Source organism: Nothobranchius furzeri, chromosome 19, assembly GCF_043380555.1.
Source record: "Nothobranchius furzeri strain GRZ-AD chromosome 19, NfurGRZ-RIMD1, whole genome shotgun sequence".
Taxonomy (NCBI): Eukaryota; Metazoa; Chordata; class Actinopteri; order Cyprinodontiformes; family Nothobranchiidae; genus Nothobranchius; species Nothobranchius furzeri.
This window is the reverse complement of record NC_091759.1, coordinates 15,217,905-15,240,536: the sequence shown is the minus strand read 5'-3', so window position 1 is coordinate 15,240,536 and position 22,632 is coordinate 15,217,905. Positions and strand designations below refer to the sequence as shown.

The 22,632-nt window shown below is 45.5% G+C and overlaps 1 protein-coding gene across 1 annotated transcript; it reads left to right on the top strand.

Annotated features, from left to right (window-relative positions):
- Positions 1 to 989: 989 nt before the first annotated feature.
- Positions 990 to 17,268, top strand: LOC129164618 (retrovirus-related Pol polyprotein from transposon 412). The gene is made up of 4 exons (XM_054745393.2): positions 990 to 8,443; positions 11,029 to 11,221; positions 11,787 to 12,245; positions 16,979 to 17,268. The coding sequence occupies exon 1, from the start codon at positions 1,230 to 1,232 to the stop codon at positions 6,189 to 6,191; it is 4,962 nt and encodes a 1,653-aa protein (XP_054601368.2). The 5' UTR covers positions 990 to 1,229; the 3' UTR covers positions 6,192 to 8,443; positions 11,029 to 11,221; positions 11,787 to 12,245; positions 16,979 to 17,268.
- Positions 17,269 to 22,632: the final 5,364 nt, after the last annotated feature.

Genomic DNA, 22,632 nt, shown 5'->3' with positions numbered 1-22,632 from the left:
ACCGTGAGTCAGGGCTCCGTGTACGTCAAATTGAATCGCTAGCTAAAGACATAGAACGCTTTGATCCTAACACCAATGAATCCAATGTCGACGATTATCTCAGGGAGATAGAACGTTGTCTGCTTGATCTTCCAGCACCCTCTTCAAGGGAAAAGCTCAAGCTAATTTGGAAAACCACATCTAGAACGGTGCACGGTTTCATGGAAACTCTACCACCTGACATTCGTGATCGGTACTCCTCGCTCTGCCGAGCGTTGAGAGATGAATACGCCACGTATGCAGACTCTGCGTCAGCTACAATGGGGGCCTTCTCCATCAAACACGGGAGGAACGAACCCCCCAGAGAGTATTATCGCCGACTCAAAAGTGCTTATTTCCAAGGTCGAAACGGCCCTGGGCTCGAGGAAGACCCTGCCTTCAGATCCCTGTTCATTCACAACCTGCACGAGTGTGTTCGCTCCGAAGTCTCAATGTATTGTCGGATGAAAAAACTGACAACTCAGGAGATTAGGAGATACGCTCAACAGGCTTGGGAAGCCGGCGGAAAGCCCCAAAAGCCTGACGCACATCACCGCGTCATGCACCTAGCTCCCGACGCCGAGCCGCGTTTGGAGCTTGAAGGCACAGAAGCTCCACCCACTAAGCCAAAATCTGCTAAACCTAGACCTGTTAAACCGCGAGAGCAGTCCCAATCTCCTCAACAGGGGAAGGGGGGTGCTGATTGGCCGCCTAGGTCTGGACAATCAGACAGGAAGTGGCCCAACCAAAATCAACGGCAGGCAGGTCGGAACAGTGGAAGGTTTAAGGAGCGCCGCCCACAGGTAGGTCCCGAACACAAGTCCGCAGGTGAGTACTTGACCAAAGCCGACCTCCAGGAGATGTTTCAGCAGTTCCTAGCTAAACAGAAGGAACAGCTGAGATCTGCAGAAGAGACCCCTGCACCAAAGTCTTCTTCTAAGAAGCCAGACCCAGAGCCAACGTCCGCATGACTAGGCGTGGCTCAACCTCCCAGCGTGGCCAGGACCTACCTGATCAGCTGGGGGAACACTACTGATAGATCACAGGAGTCTCCTGAAATCTACCCCCCAGAGAAACCTGATACTAAATTTCTGAAGTTCCTTGGTGACTTAACAAACCATGATCATGCTCGCCGTTTGTACTGTAGCACCAACGTAGGTGGATGCATACAGGTTGATGCTCTGCTGGATACCGGCTCAGAAATCACCCTGATGTGCTCCACGCTGTTCCATCGCGTGTCTGACACCATGCGGTCGCTCGGGAAACCAGTCCAGGTTGAACCTTGTGACCTGAAAATCACCAGCTACACCCAGACCCGGGAGTGTATCACTCACCGGGCGTGGCTGGACATCACCTTCCAAGACATGACTCTGGTTCACCCGTTTTATGTCTGCCAGCTAGACACTGAACCACTTCTCATTGGTCAGGACCTGCTTGAACGTCTAGCTCCCCTCATCGACTGCCAGAAGGGTCAACTGTGGGCCCAGGTGGACACACCTAAGCCCTGGAACCCAGATAGCAGCCGACCATCCTCCATTCTTGAGGTCAGCATAAGTGAGCCGCAAAACCCTTGTTCCAAGGTCATGCCCCTCCCTACGGCTCCCACAGACGATGTCCGCCTGCAAAGGCATGAAACCGCTCCTGGAACTCCGTTCCGCACACATTCATCTTTTCTCTGCTCGCTGAAGAACGTCAGCCTGCAGCCATATGCACCACACATAGTTGGTGGTCTTACCATCAACTGCACCCACATCTCAGATGCTCGCCTTGCTCTTTGGTCTGAAAAGTCAGCCATCAGCCAGCAGACGTTTGAACACCTGCGTCAGAAGGACCCCCTTCTGGTCAGCGTGACACGTAGCCATCGGCTCTTGTCACCTACTTGGCCGCAGAGGCTCCTGAAAGCGCCAGAGGTCTGCTCTCTGACTATCCAACTTGGAGCAAGACAGGTCACACATACATTCAGCATCATACCACAGCTTGATCCACCTGCACTCATTGGAGCAGATCTGCTGGTCCGACTCGGTGCCCAGCTGGACACTTGCAATCAAGTCCTTTGGGCCCGGGCCACACCATCCTCTGAGCCCCGCTCAGAAGGCCCTGAACACTTGCTGTCCGGTCAGACCATTCCACAGGCCTGCCGTGCAGTGGTTGAAGCCAGCACGGTTCTGCCCCCATTGGTCAAAGGGGTGCCTGTTCGTCTGACTCTGATGAAGCATCAGAAGCTGCCAGGCACACAGGCCTTCTTCCAGCCATCACCACACTTCTTGGAGCTCAACTTAGCCGTCTGTGGCACGCCACTCTTGGAGCTGAACAATCGTTCTGCTTACTTGTTGGTCGAAAATCCGACCCAGAGTCCTATCCACATGCCGGCAGGAAAGCCCTTGGGCATGCTGATAGATAGCTCATTCCATGACTTCGAACTGTCAGTCCCCGTGATCGGACAACTTCCGTTGTTCTTGAACGACAGACAGGTTGGTGTAGACACATTCAGTACTTTCCCTTCACAAATGATTACCATCAAGCGGCATGAAGCCCTTCCTGAGGAACCTATTTGCAGTGCAACCTTAGATACTGACGGTGGTCAGTGTCTAACGGTTTTTGCAATAAATACTCAACCCTCTGAGTCACCGGTTGAAAGCCCGGAACACCAGAGACCCTCCTCCTCTGAACCTTATGACGGCTTCGAGGCCGAAGTCAGCCAGCAGCTTGACAAAGCGGATGCGCTGGAGTCAGAGGAGCAGAGAGCAGCGCTTAGAAGCCTGTTCTATGAGTTTCAGTCCGTCTTATCCAGGGACTCCCTGGACTGTGGACTCACAAACCTGCACACGGTTCGCATTCCGACGAACCCGAATGCCCCTCCTATTTTTGTACGTCAGTACAAGATTCCCCTCGCTGCTTATGAGTCGATCCAGGAGATCCTCGATCAGCTGAAGGAGAAAAACATCATCAGAGAGTGTAACTCCACTTACAACTCTCCCATCTGGCCGGTTCTGAAACCGACTGGGAAATGGCGTCTCACCATAGACTATCGTGCACTGAACAAACAAGTACCTCTCTCCAGATGGCCTATGATCCATTTAGATCAGGAGCTAGCCAGAGTCAGAGATGCTCGTTTCTTCTCTACGGTTGACGTAGCCAACGGCTTCTGGACCATGAAGGTTGAGCCGGCGGACCAGTATAAACTGGCTTTCTCCTTTGGAAATCGCCAATATACTTGGAACCGCTGCCCCTTTGGCTACTCTAACTCACCTGCCGAGTTCAACATCTTCCTCCACAAAGCCATGTCAGATGCTGCTTCCAGAGGGAACCTCATATATGTCGATGACATCTTGATGAGGAGTCGAACCTTCGAGGAGCACCTGGCCGAACTCCGTCACGTGCTGCAACAGCTCGCTGACGCCGGAGCTAAATTGGCGATTCTCAAGGGACAGTGGTGTCGAACCAAAGTGGAGTATGTTGGACTGCTGGTTGGCCCTAATGGAGTCGAGCCCCAAGCGGGACGCATTAGAGCCATTCAGGACATCAAAGCCCCAGCTAATCTGACCGAACTCAGGAGCTTCCTCGGAGTCTGCAACTATTCCAGGCAGTTCATTGAGGAGTACGCTGAAATAGCGAGGCCCCTCACTGAGCTGCTTCAGAACGACACACCTTTCGTGTGGGACAGACCCCAAGAACACTCCTTCCAGTTCCTAAAACAGAAGTTGGCGTCCGCACCCTGTCTGGCTTACCCAGACAAGGATAAAGAGTTCTACATAGAGGCTACTTTCTCCTCTCACTGCCTGAGCGCTGCTTTGAAGCAGAAACACGATCAGGACATGAGAGTTGTGGCATACGCCAGCAAGCCTCTGAGCAAGGTGGAACTCCAGTTCTCAGACTGCGAGAGAGCTCTCCTCTCTACAGTCTGGGCCGTCGAACACTTTCGTAGTTACATCGGTGGACAGAAAGTGATCATTGAAACGTGTCATCAGCCTGTCACCTTCCTAAACAGCCAGCGACTGCGTGAAGGAAGAGTGTCAAACAGCCGCATTGCGACGTGGATGATGGTGCTCCAAGGATACAACATTGAGGTCAAGTATGGTCAGAACACCAAGCTAGCGCTAGGACAAGGGCTAGCAGGCTGCCAGTACTGTGACTCTGACTCCGTCATGGGCCCCCTGGACACACCTGCCGCAGTCTACCCAACCGCATCCTATCATCGCTACTTTGATGAGAATGTTTGCCAAGGGCTTCCGAAAGTTTACACTGATGGATGCGCCTACCTTCACGAAGGCCAGCTCCGTGCCGGGGTTGGAGTCGTTTGGGTGGACTGTGACACTAAGCAACCAAATCACTACCGGTTGGGCCAAAAGTCTAGTCAGTACGCCGAAATTGCTGCAGTGTTGATAACCCTCCAGCAGGCGGCAGCCTTGGACATCACTCAAATCGTCCTTTGCTCTGATTCAAACTACGCTAGACACAGCTTCATCTCTCACTTCCCCATGTGGAAGGAGAACAACATGAAAAACGCCAGGAACAGAGACGTGAAACACTCGGAGTTATTCCTAGCGTGTGATCTGCTCACCACTGAGAAAGGCATAATGGTCTACTGGAAAAAGGTCAAAGGTCACTCCAGGACCCTAGGTCCGGAGAAAGATGGTAATGACGAAGCTGACCGCCTTGCTAAGCTCGGTGCTGACCAGGGAACCTGTTGGGAATTCAAAGACGAGTGGCTTCCACCCAAGGCCGTTCACGAGGTCTGCGCGATTACTCGTCGCCATGCTAGCCAGGCAGACGAACCTCGGACCGTTGAGGTACCCGTGTTTCTAGGCAGAAAACCACAGGACGCGGACCTAGTCACCATGCAGGAACAAGATCCTGACCTGAAGCTCATCCGCGAGCTTCTCCAAAAGGGCCCGATGTCTAAACAACCATCACCACCTATTGGTGCAAGCCAAGATTTGGTAAACCTGCATCGTCAACTCACGCACCTGAAACTACAAAACGATTTGTTAGTTTACATGCGTGACGATCACAGCCCGCCGCGCTGGGTTGTTCCACTCGACCACAGAGGAGTGATGCTTGCCTACGCCCACGACACTCCGGTTGGAGGTCACCGCGGAGCAAAAGCTACCCTCGCGTCACTGACAGAAGTAGCATATTGGCCGTCGATGTCCAAGGACGTACACAGCTATGTCCAAGGCTGCCTCATCTGTGCCCAGTTTCAACCCTCCCAGCCGCTTGCTAGAGCACCACTGCAACGCAGGGGAATAACCTTCCCTTGGTCCCACCTGCAGATCGACTGGGTTGGACCGGTTCCCAAATCGGCAAGAGGAAACAAATATATGCTAACTGTAACTTGCAGTTTCACAAAGTGGGTGGAATGCCTTCCAGCGCCAAACGATACAGCCGTCACAACCGCTGTACTGCTGATTAACCACGTTTTCAGTCGATGGGGACTTCCACTCTGCATTGACTCTGACCGAGGAACTCATTTCACATCCAGTGTAATGACGTCCCTGTTTGAACTTCTGGGAGTGGAAGTGAGATTCCACCTCCCCTATCACCCACAGTCATCCGGACAGGTCGAACGGATGAACCGCACGGTCGTCTCTATGCTCAAAAAGTACGTCTGCTCCACTGGGAAGGACTGGGACGTCAAGCTCCCTCTGGTCCTGATGGCCATACGGTCCACTCCACAGCGATCCACGGGGGTTACGCCCTTTGAGATGATGACCGGCAGACTGATGACTCTACCACTGCACCTCCTGTATCACCCAGAGGATGTCAGTGTTGCCACTGCCTATACCGCTCATCAGTATGTGGCAGACTTGAAAACACACCTCAGAGCTACGTTCGCGCACGCTCAGAAGAAACTGGAGACCAACGTAGAAGGCGCTAAAGCCTACTACGACCAAAAGACAACCAGCCGCGAATACGAGGTGGGTGACAAAGTATTCTACTTTCGGTTCGCCCAACCGGCACGCAAAGCTAAGAAGTTCCTGCCCTGCTGGTCAGGACCATTTGAGATCGTGGCAAAACTCTCTCCAGTTGCATACAGGTTACGCATCACCAAAGCGAGACAGGAGCCTGTCTACAAATGGGTGCATGCAAACCAAATCAAACCCTACGTCAAACCATCCCCGCGGGTACAGAGACCAGACTCCCCGCAGGAGGTAGACGTAGTCGCTATATAGTTCTATGCATGGAAATGGAAAAGGGGGGGAAGTGCACGTTTAACCCACTAACATGTACTAACCGACAAAGAACCAAGCCCCCCCCCGCCGTCATTTTCACTAACCAAGAGAAACTCCTTCCTAGACCGCTAACAGGATGTACCTACTAAAACCTTACAGAGTACTCTGGTACCTACACTAGGCTCTGATTAATGAATCTCTACGTGCAATCAAGACTTTGTCTGAAACCATACCTCAGGATATTGTGTACACACGAGTGGTGAGAGATTTGATGTAGGACCTGCTCAGGGAAGTAAGTTCCACGCTGGACAGCTTGGTTGAAAGTCGTATTTCCCCGTACTTGGTACCACTGGACCTGCTCAAAGTTAGCTTGACAGCTGCTACCCCTCTACTGTGCACCTTTCATAAATCCACCTAGCGTACAGCTTAGGTAGTGCAATTCCCATTCACGTTGATGCAGAAGATTAGAATTCGGTTTCCTGTTACATGTTCCCATAATTGTGACACCTCACATCTATAGGTTTAAGTCGATGCTGAACATTGGTATTTGAAAGGACGGTAGGCATTTCCACTTTGAACTAGAAACCTGACACTCCATCACCTCAACCTCGAACAGCATGACTCAGAGATTGAGATCATGGACGCTTTCCAGGGTTATAACTTTGCCTTCAATTTAGAAATTGACCAACACTTACTGATTGAAGGAACCAAATTTGCTAAGTTCACACAAAACCCGCGTGAACTTACTTTGACGCCCAAGACGCTACATTGACAAATTATACGACTTTAATCTGCACATTGGTCGCCCTGGGGAGGGAATGGCTCATCACGGCCGTGATAGCTTATTCCGCCTACAGGCGTGTTAAGAAACTCCAAGATAAGATGCACTTGCTCACCTACGGTGTGCCTCGTGACCGCGTTCTGGGAGACTCCAAGCGTGAATGTACCACACCTGTCTAAAGGGGGTGAGCAACATTTTCTTTGTTATTTTGTAACCCTAAGAGTAGTTCTCATTTTAGTCTACCTCACATATTTATCTGAGTGTTGCAGTATGTCACATTCTTTATAAGCTACACACTGAATGTATGACCTAAGAATGTATTTTATGAGACCTCAAGGTTGCTATGAATTTTCTTGGATGTTATATGTTACATGTTTTTTTTTGGGGTTTTCTGTATTTTTGTTTCTTACTTGGTCACATATTGACTAGTGGTTATGTGCCGGCCCAGCTCAGTCTGTCAATGACTCTGTCTGACGCACCAGCACATTGTAGTACCTCTTAGTTTTATGGTCCTTGTTTTAGCCCAAAGACTGTCCTGATCCACCCTTTGGACCAAAAAAGGGGGGAATCTTGGGACCACATAGGTCAATGCGCGTTTGCGAACTATGGACCTCGTACATCACCGCGTGCTCCATAAACTGAACTGTATGGCCGGCGGTGAGATGCCTTTGTGTCCACTCGTGGAGTTAACCGCCCACCGACCTTCCTCCTTCTACACTACTACCTCTCGCATGGACGACATCATCATTGCGTACCACCTGCGTGAGTGGCTTCTTCTCGTTATGCGCGTTGGGGACTATCCCGTTTCCTATCCTCTTTGTGCCTGACCAGGATCAAAGACCAAAGGCGCCAGGATCCAAGACAAAGACCAAAGACAAAGGCGTCCAAGGAGACCAACGTCCTAAGGGACAAACCCACCTGTGCTTCCGACAATCAAGTCGACCTACGTTCATGAGGAACAAACCCATCTGTGCTTCCGACGATCGAGCTTTGGGCGCGATCCCCGAAACCAAAAGGGGGAATGTTGAGGGTCTGACCTCATGAGGAAATTACTATGCAGTGATTTTCTCCAAAATGACTGTGCTTAAATTGCTCTGAAAAGCAAATAATCACATCAGCGCCAAGAAACTTCATTTCCCATGATGCTTTGCACACGGAAGCATTGTGATGACGTCACCGCCTAATACCAGAAACACGATCTGCGGGAGGCGGGAGCTTGGAGCTTTCCCGCGACTTCAAAGACTATAAATCATGAATGAGACAAAGAAACCTCGTTCTTTTGCCCAGGATACCTGGCGGTGAGGACACGCTTGTCGAACGTTCCGACTTCTTTGAGCACGCGGAAGCTCTAAGAGCCAAGTTGAGCCCACGGGACCGCTGATCTGCTCGTTTCTGCTCCCCTCCAGCTGATGTTTGAGGACACAGAACCCGCGGAGGGAAACAACAACTCCATCCAGCTCTCAGAAACGCTGTAAGTTATAACTCAGCACAGAAAGAAACTTTGCTGTCTCTGTCCAGCCCGTGGAGAAACACTCGTGAACGCCAAACAACGGAGAAAGCATCAAACCGACGGATGACGCCGGAAACTGCGGAGAAAAACGGAGAACCGTCAAGTCATAACAGCGGGGGACGCCTTGCTGCTTTGGTGATCAGGAAACTCATTTTTTTTCTCTCCTTTTCTTCTCCCGTTTCCTCTATAGTCTCAAATAAGCAATAAACCGCGTCTATTGCTTAAAAAGTAGCTTCGTGTTTTCCTCTTTCGTCCCAAACACGTCCGTCGGGTCATTTTGAAGAATAAACTGCTTATTAATCATTGTTTGGTATCTTTAAATGTTCGGCCATGGCCAGGCTGATAAACTAAGGATATTAACTCGTGATTAATCTTTTGTGTTGTTGCATGATCCTTTGAAATGTTTTGAGTGATTTAAGGTTAAGTTACTACTGATTCTAAGTGCTTTGGAAGTTAAAGTGCAAGTTGCCACCCACACTTTAGCCAGACAAAGGGGTCAGCCATCTTGTATTCAAGACTCCATTTTGAATCCATACACACGCACACACACACACACACACACACACACACACATACACACTACTCCTTTGTGAGAACAAAGGACCCCATTCATACATCCTCCATCACATGCAAACACATCCATCTTCAATCATATCACACGGTTATTATTCATCTATTCCACTGTTTATTCATTTGACAAATTGTTAATTAAATGTTATAAAATTCAGATTTTTGTGTCCAGTAGCTTTGTTGTGTCGAAGAGAAGTCTCTGCTCCAAGGATTCTACGAACTTCAAGAAAGACTGATAAGAGTTTTGGATTCAATTTTTCCCCGGAAAAAGGGGAATGGTGCCCCGTATATCTAAGAATATCTTAATTAATTAATAAATCAGTAAATATTTACATATTTACAGAATTTATTGAAGAATCCAAAAGTAAGTTAACGCTTGCGAATTGTTCGCTCCTAATAACCCCAACATGGTGACTGCATTATTTGTTACCCAACAGGAAATTTGCTGTTTTATTGAATCTACTGCTTTCAAAGGACAATGAAGACAATGCAAAAGACAAAAAAGTGTGATGAAGAGTATAATTACAGATTGCCATATTTAGATTGTTTTACTCCTTTTCAGATATCTAAATTTCTTTATTTACAAATTCAAAAATACATTTGTTTACTTGAACTAGTATTTAGATTTTATTCAATATTGTTGCTGTTGCACGAAAAATTTGTAACCACGAAAATGTAACTTTTCAGGAAATGAGAAAAAAAAGTTTTATTTTTATTTTCAATGAATGAGATCCATATAATCACATGAATAAATAAATAAATTAATTAACTAATTTCAGATTTCATAAAACTGATTAAGAATATTTAGACGTGAATTTAGACATTTAGATTTGTTTTGAAACATTTAGATTAAACTTTTTGTATTTGAACTTGATTATAAATCTTTATATGTAATCTTGTTAATGGGAATTTAAATTAAAATATTTCCAATAAATTGACATATTTAGTTTTTACATCCAAAATCACATAGCGAACAATCATTTAGCTGTCACTAATTATGTAATTGTCATGTTTAGAAATAATGAAGATTTCATTATTTGGGTTTAATGTTATTTATCTAAATTTCAGCTTTAAATTTTGTGATTTTAATTTCAATATTTAGATATAAAATAAATAGTTAGATTTGATTCTAAATATTTAGATTTATATTTAAATATTCAAATTTGCCTTGTCATCAATGTGGGTTGTACCAACATGCTGCTTTATCCTCGTACCAAGGTCAGCACAGTGGTGGAGGTGGGCGTGCCAAGCCTTCCGCCTGGTATCACAGAGGTATCCCCCTGTGATGCTAGAATGGCATCTCAGTTGGGATATGAAGCAGTTTTGGATCAGCTTAAGAACTTGGATCTGTCAAGCCTTCCTATGAATGAGCATGAGAGGGTGAGGTCTCGGTTCGCTCGTTACAGCTCTGTTTTCTCAGCTCACAATGGTGATTTGGGCTGTACCAACTTGGTCGTACATTAGATCCCTCTTCAGGACGACGCTCCTGTTCGCCAGCGGTTTAGACAGATCCCACCATCTGAATTTGAAGCTGTGAAGGAAGACATTAACCAGCTTCTGGAGGCACAGGTATTAAGGGAGAGTAGCAGCTCTTATGCATCACCGATTGTGCTAGCAAGAAAGAAAGATGGCTGCATTAGGATGTGTATGGACTACAGACAGCTTAATGTTAAAACCAGGAAAGATGCCTTTCCCCTTCCTCGCATTGAGGAATCACTCGATGCACTCACAAGGTGCATGTTGGTTTTCCACCCTCGATCTAGCAAGCGGCTATAATCAGGTGGCAGTGGCTGAAGCAGATTGATCAAAAACCGCTTTCTGCACCCCTTTTGGTCTCTTTGAATGGAGCCGCATGCCCTTTGGTCTCTGCATTAACCGTTGGAACGTGCTAGGGGCGTTGCAAAGAGTCTTTGGTGATAAACAGTGCCAGTCCCTGCTTATTTACCTTGATGATATTGTGGTTTTCTCCTCCTCAGTTGAAGAACATCTGCAGAGGTGAAGTTGGCCAAATGTGCCTTCTTCCAGCAGGAGGTTGGCTATTTAGGCCACGTTATTTCCATTAGGGGTGTCTACAGATCCCAAGAAGGTGGAGGTGGTGGCAAAGTGGCAGACTCCATCCACCACCTCTGAGCTGCGTTCGTTCCTGGGTTTCGCCAGCTATTACCGCAGGTTTGTGGAGGGATTTGCTAAACTGGTTGCACCACTTCATAAATTAGTGGCAGAAACTGTGAATGGAATGGGTAAGAGGAAACTGAACCAGGGTCTCAGTGAACATTGGACAGCAGAATGCCAGAATAGCTTTGGGGTGTTAGAAAGAAAGTTTACTACTGCACCTGTTTTGGCCTATGCTGACTTTTCTCTTCCCTTCATCTTGGAAGTTGATGCCAGTCACAGTGGACTGGGTGCTGTGCTCTCACAAGAGCAAGAAGGTAAAGTTCGACCAGTGGCCTATGCCAGCAGTGGGCTTAGACCTAATGAACGGAACATGAAGAATTACAGCTCCATGAAATTGGAATTTTTGACCTTAAAGTGGGTCATGGCCAAAAATTTCCATGAGTACCTGTTGGGTCACAAGTGTATTGTTTACACAGATAACAACCCATTAAGCCATCTGTCATCTGCTAAGCTGGGGGCTACTGAACAGCGCTGGATTGCCCAGTTGGCATCCTTTGATTTTGAGAAAAAGTACCGTTTGGGTAAGAGTAATACGAATGCTGATGCTTTGTCCCGACAGCATCCATCTGGGGACCAGGATTTGGGAGCAATGCTCCTTGGGACGTCCCTCCCTGAACCGTTGAAGCAGGCTCTTCAGGAGCAGAAGCCTGAGGCGATCCAGGCTGCTGTGAACACTTTCCCAGAGCGTACATCCTCTGAGATTGGTGCCCTCCAGGAAAATGATCCGGTTATTCAGGAGGGTTTGAACTTCTGAAGACATGGAAAGCATCCCAATTATGAGGAACGCAAGCATTTATCTCAGTCAGCCTTGACCTTGTTGAGACAATGGAATCGTTTGGTTGAGTGTGATGGTGTTTTGTTTCGCCAGGTTACCCTCCCCAGGACCACTGGGGAAACACTGCAAGTGGTATTACCAAAGGCCTTGCAAGAGGAGGTTTTGAAAGAAGTTCATCAGAACCATGGTCATCGGGGGTGGAGAGAACTTTGGAGTTATTCAGACTCTGGTGTTATTGGCCAGGTATGTCAACTAGTGTCGCAACGTGATGTCATAGTTGTGAGCGCTGTCAGCTTGCTAAGGAGGGACCAGTCACAGGCAGCTTTATGGGGCACTTGTTGGCCTCCCGGCCAAACGAGATCCTTGCCATGGATTACACATTGCTGGAGCCTTCTTGTGGTGGGTGGGAAAATGTTCTTGTGTTAACTGATGTATTCAGTAAATATAATTTAGCGGTTCCCACCAGCAATCAGCATGCATCCACAGTAGCTCAGGTTTTAGTCACTGAATGGTTTTCCAAGTTTGGTGTGCCAGCCCGGATCCATTCTGATCAGGGGCGGAACTTTGAGAGCACCATTATTCGCCAGTTGTGTAGTTTGTATGGCATCCAGAAATCATGCACCACCCCATACCATCCTGCTGGTAATGGGCAGTGTGAAAGATTTAATAGAACTTTACACAACCTGTTGCGTACGTTGCCGGTGTCTCGGAAACGGGACTGGAGTTCCTGTCTGCCACAGTTGCTGTATTCTTATAATACAACACCCCACCAGGCTACGGGAGAATCACCATTTTTCTTGATGTTTGGCCAGGAGCCAAGACTCCCAGTTGATTTTTTTTTTACTGGGAAGGGTTAAAGAACCTGTAGGGGGCAGTGTCCATCAATGGATCCAGGAACACCAGAACCAGCTACAGGTGGCCTTTGAAGGTACTAAAGAACGTCTGAGAGAAGCTGCTGACCGTAGGAAGAGGAGTCATGACCAACATGTGAGGGACGTCAGATTGGAGGAAGGTCAGTTTGTCTTGGTTAGACAGCTCGGCCTTAAGGGACGCCATAAGATCCAGGATGTATGGTGTTCTGTGGTGCATAAAGTGGAGAAGGCCCCAAGAGAGGGAGGCCCTGTGTACACTGTTGCACCGGTAGATGATGACCAAAAACTTAAAACTATCCACCTCTCCATGTTAAAACCTGTGGGGTGGGCTGGAGCACCAGTGGCAGTGGGTCCTTCTTGCTCATCTTTGCACAAGCAAGGAACTGAAGAATCCTTGGAGGAAGGTGATGTGGTGATTGAGAGAACAGACTTTCATCAGCTGAGTCCTACGGGGTGGCTGTGGCCCCTTATCCCGCTGAGTCATCACAACCTAGAGCTCAACTTGATCAGCAGAGACCCGGCCCTGCTGTTGTGCAGGCCCCTAGTGTGAATATGCCACCTTTGGTGCCCTCTGCTGTACCAACAGTGCACCCTACTGCCCCAAGTAGTGTGGCCATACGGCGGACGCAGCGATCCACGGCAGGTCAGCACTCTAATGTGCACCATCTTCCTAGGCCGGTGGGTAGTTCTGAGTTGCAGGTGGTGGCACCCCCTAGAACTGGGTTGAATTTGGCAACAGCATATTTTAAACCTTGGAGTGATTGGAGTCCGTGGGATTATTAATCGTTGGGATGATGATTTTGGAGGGGTGGAATGTAGCAGGATGAAACAAGTCTGCTCCAAATTAGGTGGGTTGGTGCATACCGGCTTCTGTACTCAGGAGGGCGCTGTGGGTATAAAAGGGAGCTCTGCTCACTGATGGAGCATGCTAAGGAAACGCTGCATTCTGGCGTCAGCTGCTGTCTTTAAACTGTGCCTCAGTAGGTGATCGGCTCTGCTTTGGTGGTATGTACTCTATTGGCTAATCAACTAGTTTTAAGGAGATTCGTACTCAAACTATGTTGTGCACTCAACAGCTTGGGCATTTGGTTATTTTGTGCTGGGCGTGACGCTACCGCTCATCCCAGAGTGAACTGAACATTGGAGAAGAGGTATGTAGCTCCTGTAGGGGACAGCATGTGAGTTGAACTAATCCAACTCAAGCTCTATGTGTTACAACTCAGACAGGTCGAATACCTGTGCGCTGCAGGGAGGGGAAGCTTCCTTGCGGCCTAGGATGATACTAGTTGGCGGACTGGTATGTGTGGGCCTCACCTTCTCCAGACTTGGTCAAAAACAGGGCTGTGCAGAGACCTTTGAAGGGGCGGGTGCTCAAATTTAAAAAGGGGCACACAGAATAATATTTTCAAACACCATGACATAACCACAGTATACTCAGCTGAATAACAAATTATATTTATTAGAAATTCAAAATGGAAGCGAATCATTATATACACCATAAGGACAATGTAAAGCAAAAGTAACTTGTTTAGGTAAATGGTCTGTATTTGTATAATGCCTTCTTAGGGTTCTACAGCCCCCCAAGGCACATTACAACACAATCAGTCATTCACACACACACATTAACACACTGATGGTGATGAGCTATGATGTAGCCATAGCTGCTCTGGAGCGCACTGACAGAGGTGAAGCTGCTGAGCACAGGCGCCACCGGTCCCTCCGACCCCCACCAGTAGGAAAAGCAGGTTAAGTGTCTTGCCCAAGGACACAACAGCAACAATCTCTGATTGAAGTCAGGCTCAAACCTGCAACCTTCTTATTACTGGACAACCTGCTCCACCTCCTGATCTATTGCTGTCCTATTTTACCTGATGATGGGGTACAGTGTAGCTGTTGCAGGGTCGCTCCTCTTGCTGCTGCTGATGATGCTTGAGGGCAAGGCTGTGTTGATCTCAGACTGTAGGTAGTAAAACGAACAGAGGAGAAATGTTAGTCAATTACAAAATTTATGTAAGATCATAAAAAAATGGCAAAAATTGGTGAAAACTCTTAGAAGTGTAAGACAGAAATATCTGAGACAACACCTGTGGTAAATAAATGGAAATCTAAATATTAGTGGATAATAGAGGAGTTTATGTCAGAGATAAGAATGTGACAGAAATATAAACAGAAAGAGTTGTGTGTGTCTTCAGTCTCCTCGTGTGATCTATCACTCTCCACTTGCTGTCCATCTGAGAACAAGGCAAAATTAGCTATTGTATGAATGAATTATGTAGTTATTCACATTTAACAGGTCTTGCACCTAATCCATGATCAAGTAGCTAACAAAAAACATTTTCTGGCATCAAAACATTGCAGTTGTGTATATTATTGTTTCTACACTTGTTGCTGTGATGCAACTTACCTGTACTCTTTTTTTTATCCAGCTGGTGAGGGACCCACTGCCTTTAGCTGCCTCACATAGCTCTTTCTGTCGCTGCTTCCTCCTCCTGTCCTTACGAAGCATGTCTGTACAATGATATATCATAATTGATTTACAAATATTTTTTCATGCATATAAAACTCATGCATACACATTCTGGGACATTTCATTCCTTTTCCAGAAAACTAACTGTATATAATTTGGCCACAAATTTGCTTCATGATGCTGATCCAGAATATGTCCATAATATTTTAATCATAGTGCTTTAGTAATTATAATAAAAATAAAGAATAAAACAATGTTTATGCTTTCATTCAGTTTTACTATCTACTTTGTGCAAAACAGAGAACTGTACAGATAAAATAATTTTGCTGTGAAAACAGTTTTTTTTGAATGTACATCTTTAAAACATAATGTTTTTAATACAATGCATTCAAAAAGAGAGCAAATATAAACTCCAACATTTTGAGAATATGCTTAGTATTAGTGAACTAAAAAACCCACCAGAAGGGCTGAGAAACCTTAACATCTAAAACAAAACTATGTTCCCTAAAACGCTGGACAGAATTAACAAACAAGGACTGAATATTTAGTAACACAAAACTTGTGACGGATGTTACCTTTAGTATTTTTCTTATTTCCTTTCACAAAAGGTAGCTAAATTTTAAATTTGTTCAAGTTTTATTAGTCCGCGAACCAGGAAGTGATTTTGTAAACAAGAAGCAGGGCTGTGTGAGACCCTAGTCACGTGACACGCAGCAGCGATAGGAATGCAACTTTGCGGTACCTAGTTAACAACAATATCATTTTATTGGCAAATTCCCAATACTTAAGATTGAAAAAATATTTTCGTACAAGTACTTATGTACAGAATGTTTTTGGTTAATCCTAAAGCTACTGAGGTTCAGAATCGGTACCCAGCCACAGACACACACCCAGCTAGTAATATATCACACACCTAGTGCCACAAAACAACTTAATAATGTACAAAATAATCTAATAACCGTGTATAGTAGTGTGCATCCTACTTCCCGGTGTTAGTCCGTTTCTCCCAATCAATATGTATGTCCTAAAAGCTTTGCACCACTCGCTCGGCCATGAAGAAAATGTGGGTGCTTGCTTGCAGCTTGTTGTGACCGGCTGTGCGCTCTGGCGTGAGGAAGAGACGGAATGGTCACGTGACGGTATGGTCACGTGACTCACGCCAGCTATATAACATTAAACAGAAATTTTATTAATGATTATTTTTGTTATTCTTGAGGGGGCACAAACATAAAATTCTTAAAATAAATAAATAAATAAATATATATATAAAAAAATCATTAAACCTCAAAAAGGGCACTTTGGGCACATGGGAGAAAAGGGGCAGGGTCTCAAGCACCCTCCGCCCCCCCCTCTGCACGTGCCTGGTCAAAAATATAAGTGTTAACTTGTACCTTTTCCCTGTTTCCTTTTAGATTGTGCTCTGTGGTCTGGTGGTTGGCGCCGCTGTTTCGCTTTAGTTATTTGATTTGTTGAGTTTTCCAGTTTCTCCCCCTCCTGTGGGCTCTGCATGCACCTCTGCACAGTGTCGGAGGCTTTCCCACTCTCAGCGTGGGAGTCCAGAGGGGAAAACAACTGTGTTTTATTTAAGTAGTTTTAAATGATTGTTTGTTTGTAAACCCCCCTTTTCTTTTGTGCAGGCTGGGACAGGAGGTGGTGGACTCGGTGGTGGTGGTCCCGTTTTGTGCGTTTGCTGGTGCTGGGTTCCCTCACGTTGGAGTGAATGTTCACTGTTGCCTGGGGAGACTTTATTATATTTTATTGTGCTTGCTTCTTTTTGGGATTTATCACCCCGTGTGTCCATTCCCTCCTTCAGTTGGTCTCAGTCCTGCAATTTATTTCCTGTTTGTCTTGTCGCCTTGTTTTTAATCAGAACATGTTTGAACATCTCTTTATTTTATTTTAAATAAATCAATTGTAACTTCTAGAACCACGTCTCATGCCTCATTTGGTGGACTAAACTTATGTGCCTTCTGATACTTCCTTGGGTTAAAGTCCCAAGGTGGCGTTGTTGACACTGTTGGCTGCTCCCTGAACCAAAGAAAAGGTTACAGCGTGTTGTTGGAGCACGTCATATCTATAGCACCCTCGTGAATTGCCACAATAAGGCACACTGTGGCAGCAGTACTACGCTCGTTTGCTGGCATAACGTGTCCTCTAAAAGGGGCAAGCCTACTGATATGAGGCTCCTAACAGTGAGTTGGACATTATTTTAAATTTACATATTTGCTTTACACATTCTTTAAGTTTTAAAGTTCAGAAATTTGACAAAGGGACCAACATTCTTAATAGATTCTGATTTGTACCTGGTTATTTAGAAAGTACTGATATAATAGGCGCCCCATACATTGATGTAAAGTCTCGGTGCCTCTAACCTTTCACTGCTGGGGTGTGTTTGAGCTGCTGAGCAGAGCCTGCAGCGTGAAGCAGCCTTCGCTGCTACTCTAATAACAGAGTCCTGTAATGGAGGCAGGACGCACCGTTCTCTGCTGCTCCTGGATCAGCGGAGGTGAACGTTTCTTTGCTCGGTGATTAAGGGGGAGGACCAATGGCAACAAAGGAGACGGAGAGGACGGTGACTCCTCCTCTCCCTCTCTCTCTCTCCCTCTCTGAGGGCTCTCTACATGTATATAATCCCCGAGTTGACCCAGAAAACAAACTCTTCTGACTACTGAGACGCCGCGCAGCTTGGATCCGCCTCAGGGCTGCATGATCCGCGACGTTAGACTGAAGGAACCAGTCCGGGATTGATCCAACTTCTCTGTTCGGATTTCTTCATCACATCTGGTAGGTGTTGTGCTGCTCCTGTTGAGACAGCACTTCCCCTTTGTCCCGCGGACTATTTTCTTATTTCCAAACTGACGCGTGTGGATCTGGTTATTTACAGCCTATAAAATACTCACGAAGAAAGAATATTTAAAGATGGTCATGCAATGATGTCCTCCGTCAGATAATCTGTTTTAATGACGTCCAGGGTTTATAATAGTGGGGAATATTCCTACAACTCTGGTTTTATTATAGTTGAGGCTTGGCTTCCCAGAGTTCTGACCCAAATGTGGCTCCGGGATCACATCAGATCAGATCTGCATTCATTTAATAAGACAGATCAGTGAAGAACATCATCATCCTGGGGCTGACTGTATGAGGAGTGTGTTGTGTTTTCAGTGTGCGTGTGTGTGCGTGTGTGTGTGTTGTGGTCAAGCACAGATCTTGTCATTTTGGCTGCCAGGGTATTGCTGCCCTCCCACGTTTGTGTGAGATCCACTGTTACTTATAATATTTTGTGATGGTGTAATTCTGGAGGTTTTGATGCTCCCAATATGACCGGAGGAGTAAATGAAACAATTTGGAGGATGTGAGTAGTTTCAGCATACACAATAAACAGAGTTGTTTAAATGATAATAAGTGATACATCAGTTATAGTGGATGAGGTTGTTTCCAGCTGTCCAAACTCATACTAATGCATTTAAAAGCAAAGCTGGAAACTAGGTTGTTGGATAAACCACCAGAGTGCTGGTGCTGTCCAGTGTTTATGCCCACGTCGGATCAGTTGGTTTAAAAGGAATATTTAATTAAAGGGGTTTGACTCATCAAATTATTCAAAACATACCTGTGGAACTTGGGAAGTAAAGAGGCACAGGTTTACCTGAACCCGAATCTGATCGCGATTGAAACAACAGTTGGTCAGAGTGTTTCTCTCCAGTCTTAGAAATTGTGAACTATTAGGACTTGAGCCCATGTTCCTACAACTCAGATGACCTAAAACCACACTGAGGATTTGAAGCTTGCCACCAAACGTGCTTTGGATGGGCCAAGGACGTTCAAGTGTTGAGGTTTGGAGACAAACGCGTTGTTGGAGTGAGAACCACCATAGCTTAGCTTTATGTACGATCCATTGTTCTGACTGGCTTCTCTGTAGATACCAGATGGGATTGTCAGACGTGGATTCCAGCTCAGGGACTAAAAACATTTTCATTCATTATGCAGCGATGCAAGTAGGCGGTGCCACATGACAATTAGGAGCTAGCTGCCTGCAGATCGACTAAAAAAATGCATGGACATGTTTCAAACCCTTAAATAAATACAGTGATCATTGCCAATTTGACACTCGGAAGCCTTCTCGAATCAAGCAGCAAAATGACTAACGCCATGGTGAGGTCATACCTGGTGTTTACACCCAGCGCTTGGTTCTTAACTGTCATCCTCTCACAGTTCTCCAGTTATTCAGACATGATTTGCTCTTTTGTTTTTAGTCATCCAAACTTTAGTTAGATAAAAGGCCACAAAGGTGCTAACACAGGTGCAATTTTTCATGAAATGAAGCAGTTCGTCATGCAAGTGTTGAATTCTACACATCAAGTATACAAGCAGAACGATAAAAAGTAAGGAAATGAATGTTGGGTCGATTCTTGTTTGTTCTGACGATGCTTTTATGAAGGGCTGAAAAGATTCAATGATAAACTCAATTGGAAAATAAAATTGAGGCAAAACGAACAGTATTATTATTTTAAACCACATGACTGCACGCTTCTCTATAATGATGAGTTTTACAGGGACAAATGACTGATGCGTTTCTGATAGGTCAAAATAATGACTGGATCCCTTGCAGACACAGTTACTCTTTACAGTAAGACCAGCAGGTGTAAAGGTTGGTTTATGCTTGACGCGTCCGCGAGGTCCGCTCGGCTCCGCGCGGAAAAGTTGCGTCATTTTATAATTTAAGAACCACGCCCCTCCACCGCGCCTCCGCACGGCCCAAAATTTCCGCAACGCACACCTAGGAAATTTTCTAACCACGCGGACGGTCGGACGCGGAAAAACATGGCGGACCGGCAAGAACTAGTATGGCAGAGGTTGGTAAATACAGACATTTTTATGATTCAGCTCTCAGAGATCACCGTGATCAACATGTTGTTAATAATTCTTGGAGAGAAATAGCTCGCACTGTCGGAAAAGACGAGGACGCTGTTAAAAATGCTGGAATGCCATGTTGTAAACAGTAATTTCTACTTCTACTATGGTGTAGTGTTGGATGCATGCCGTAGAGCTCCATGCTGCCCCCTACAGTTTGGGAGAATATTGGCTCACCGCAGAGACGAGCCGCATGAACCATAAACGCTGCGAGTTGTGAAGCGCGTTCCATCCGCGAGCCGCATCACCGCGCGGAAAGTGAATGCGTCAAACATAAACCACGCTTTAGTGTTCATAATCTAAAGAGCAGAGAGGGGAACAAATAACTTAATCAATGGATTATTTAGTAAACTACTAAATTACTAAATTATGTTTTACCTACAGCCCATCTTCTTGAATATAAATCTTATATTGTTGGAAAGCCTGAGTAGTCACCTTTAGAACGAGATACAACTTGTAAGGATTGTGTGTCTGTGGAAAAAACCAACCTAGCTAAATATGGCAATATGGCAGAACCTGTCAACAGGCTGTACTGGCTTCACTTTTCAACCCTGGATGTATGAAATACTTGGTCTAATCTTTGTCTATGGTTGCACACCACAACACATCTCCATTATTGATTTTAACCTGAACTCTAAAAATTAGGCTTGGATCAAAGAATATGTGCATTATTAGATATTTTTCAGTCAATAAAAAGACTTGAATGTTAAAGTTGTTTCACTTAAAGGTCAATTTTATATTACATTTGCAGTGGTCTCTAGTAGGGATGAATGCCATATATGTTGGGGTTTTCTTTTTGGGGGGGGGGGGGGTGCTGTGGTGCGCATGTTTAAGGACATAGAACTCAACTGGATGAGAAAGTTTGCAGCTTTGCGACGTTGATGTTTTATCTCCACAAATATCACACGCCTGGAGGAGTTCTGCTGTGTGGTGGACTTGCTAATGCTAACAGTTAGCTTCTGTTGTCAAGACCATTCTAAACCAACAATAGCTTTCCCCATCGTGAGTCTAGATGGGTGAGTCCATGAATGTTATGTGACAGCATGGCGTAGATCTGTCAGGCTTTTCTGAACTGAGTGTTTTTTTCCTAAGCTAATGCAGGAAATAGGGGTAAAAGATAATTTCACATTCAGCCTGCATGTTAAACTCAGAGTGACTGATCATTATCAAAAAGTTGTTTTCTCAGTGAACCTGCTCTTTAAAGTAACAATAATAAATCATACCTTTACACGTCACAGTGGCTTAGTGTGTGTGGCACTAAAGTTAAAGTTCCTTTTCTTAGGGGCACAAACCAAAACTACGTTCACAACACCTGGGGTAGTTTTACACATGCAGAAAAAAATACTCAAGTAAAAAAAATCATTAAAAGAAATCAATATTCATGTATTTAAAGTAAATTTGTTAGTTTTGCTTAAGTGTGTGTCTACATGCAATCTGAATTATATACACACATCATTTTCACCAGCTGTCTCTTAAAACTGTGAATTTTCCTCCACCAGACTCACTAATGTCACCCCCGCTGCGCTGGAAAAAGCACACCTGAATTGCCGCTCAACAGCCAATCATTTTGAATGCTAAGGTGAAGTGGAGATTTTTTGACCAATCAGCATCCGTGAATTTAATACATCTGGCGACCCTGCTACAGAAAACCGCTAGCTAGCATGGTAGAAGGTGCTGGATCTCGTACCCCCCCCCCCCCCCCCCCCCACTGTCACTCCCCCATTCACATAAACTCACTGTTGATTTATATAAAGCTGAAATCTTTCCTGTAGCTCTTGCTGTAAGATGTGCTTATTTATTCTCATTTTTACATGATTAGAATGTTTTTAAAAAAGGAAGTCAACTTCAATTTCTATGTTGTTTTCCTGCCACCTACTGGTGTAGTTGAGTATTGTGCTGTGAAGTGTGCATTAGCTGAGACACGCAGGCTGTTGGAGACGGAAAACTTGAGCTGGAAAACAAACCAAGGACAAAATAAAATGGAAAACATTAACTGCAGTTGCTCTTACAGGCTCACATGGTTGGCTTGTTTACTTATTTGAGTATTAATATTATTATTGTAGTCCTCTTTATCCGCAAATGTTTTACCATATCTGTAAAACTACTTATTAGGAAAAGGAAGATAATGATAGTTTTATAATTGCAGTCATTGTTCAAATGTTAATTTTAATACTTATAATAGGCTAAGAAAGGGGAAAAAGCTGTTTATAGTCATTGTGGTCATCTGTCTGGGTACCAGCATCAGAGCCAGTGACTGTAAAAGATTGAAGCTGATAAAGAAAGCTATTTCTGTTCTGGGGACTGCTCTAGAGCCTCTGGAGCTTGTTGTACAAAATAGGAAGCTTCATAAAAAAAGCCGGATCATTCTCTTCACAAGTCTGTT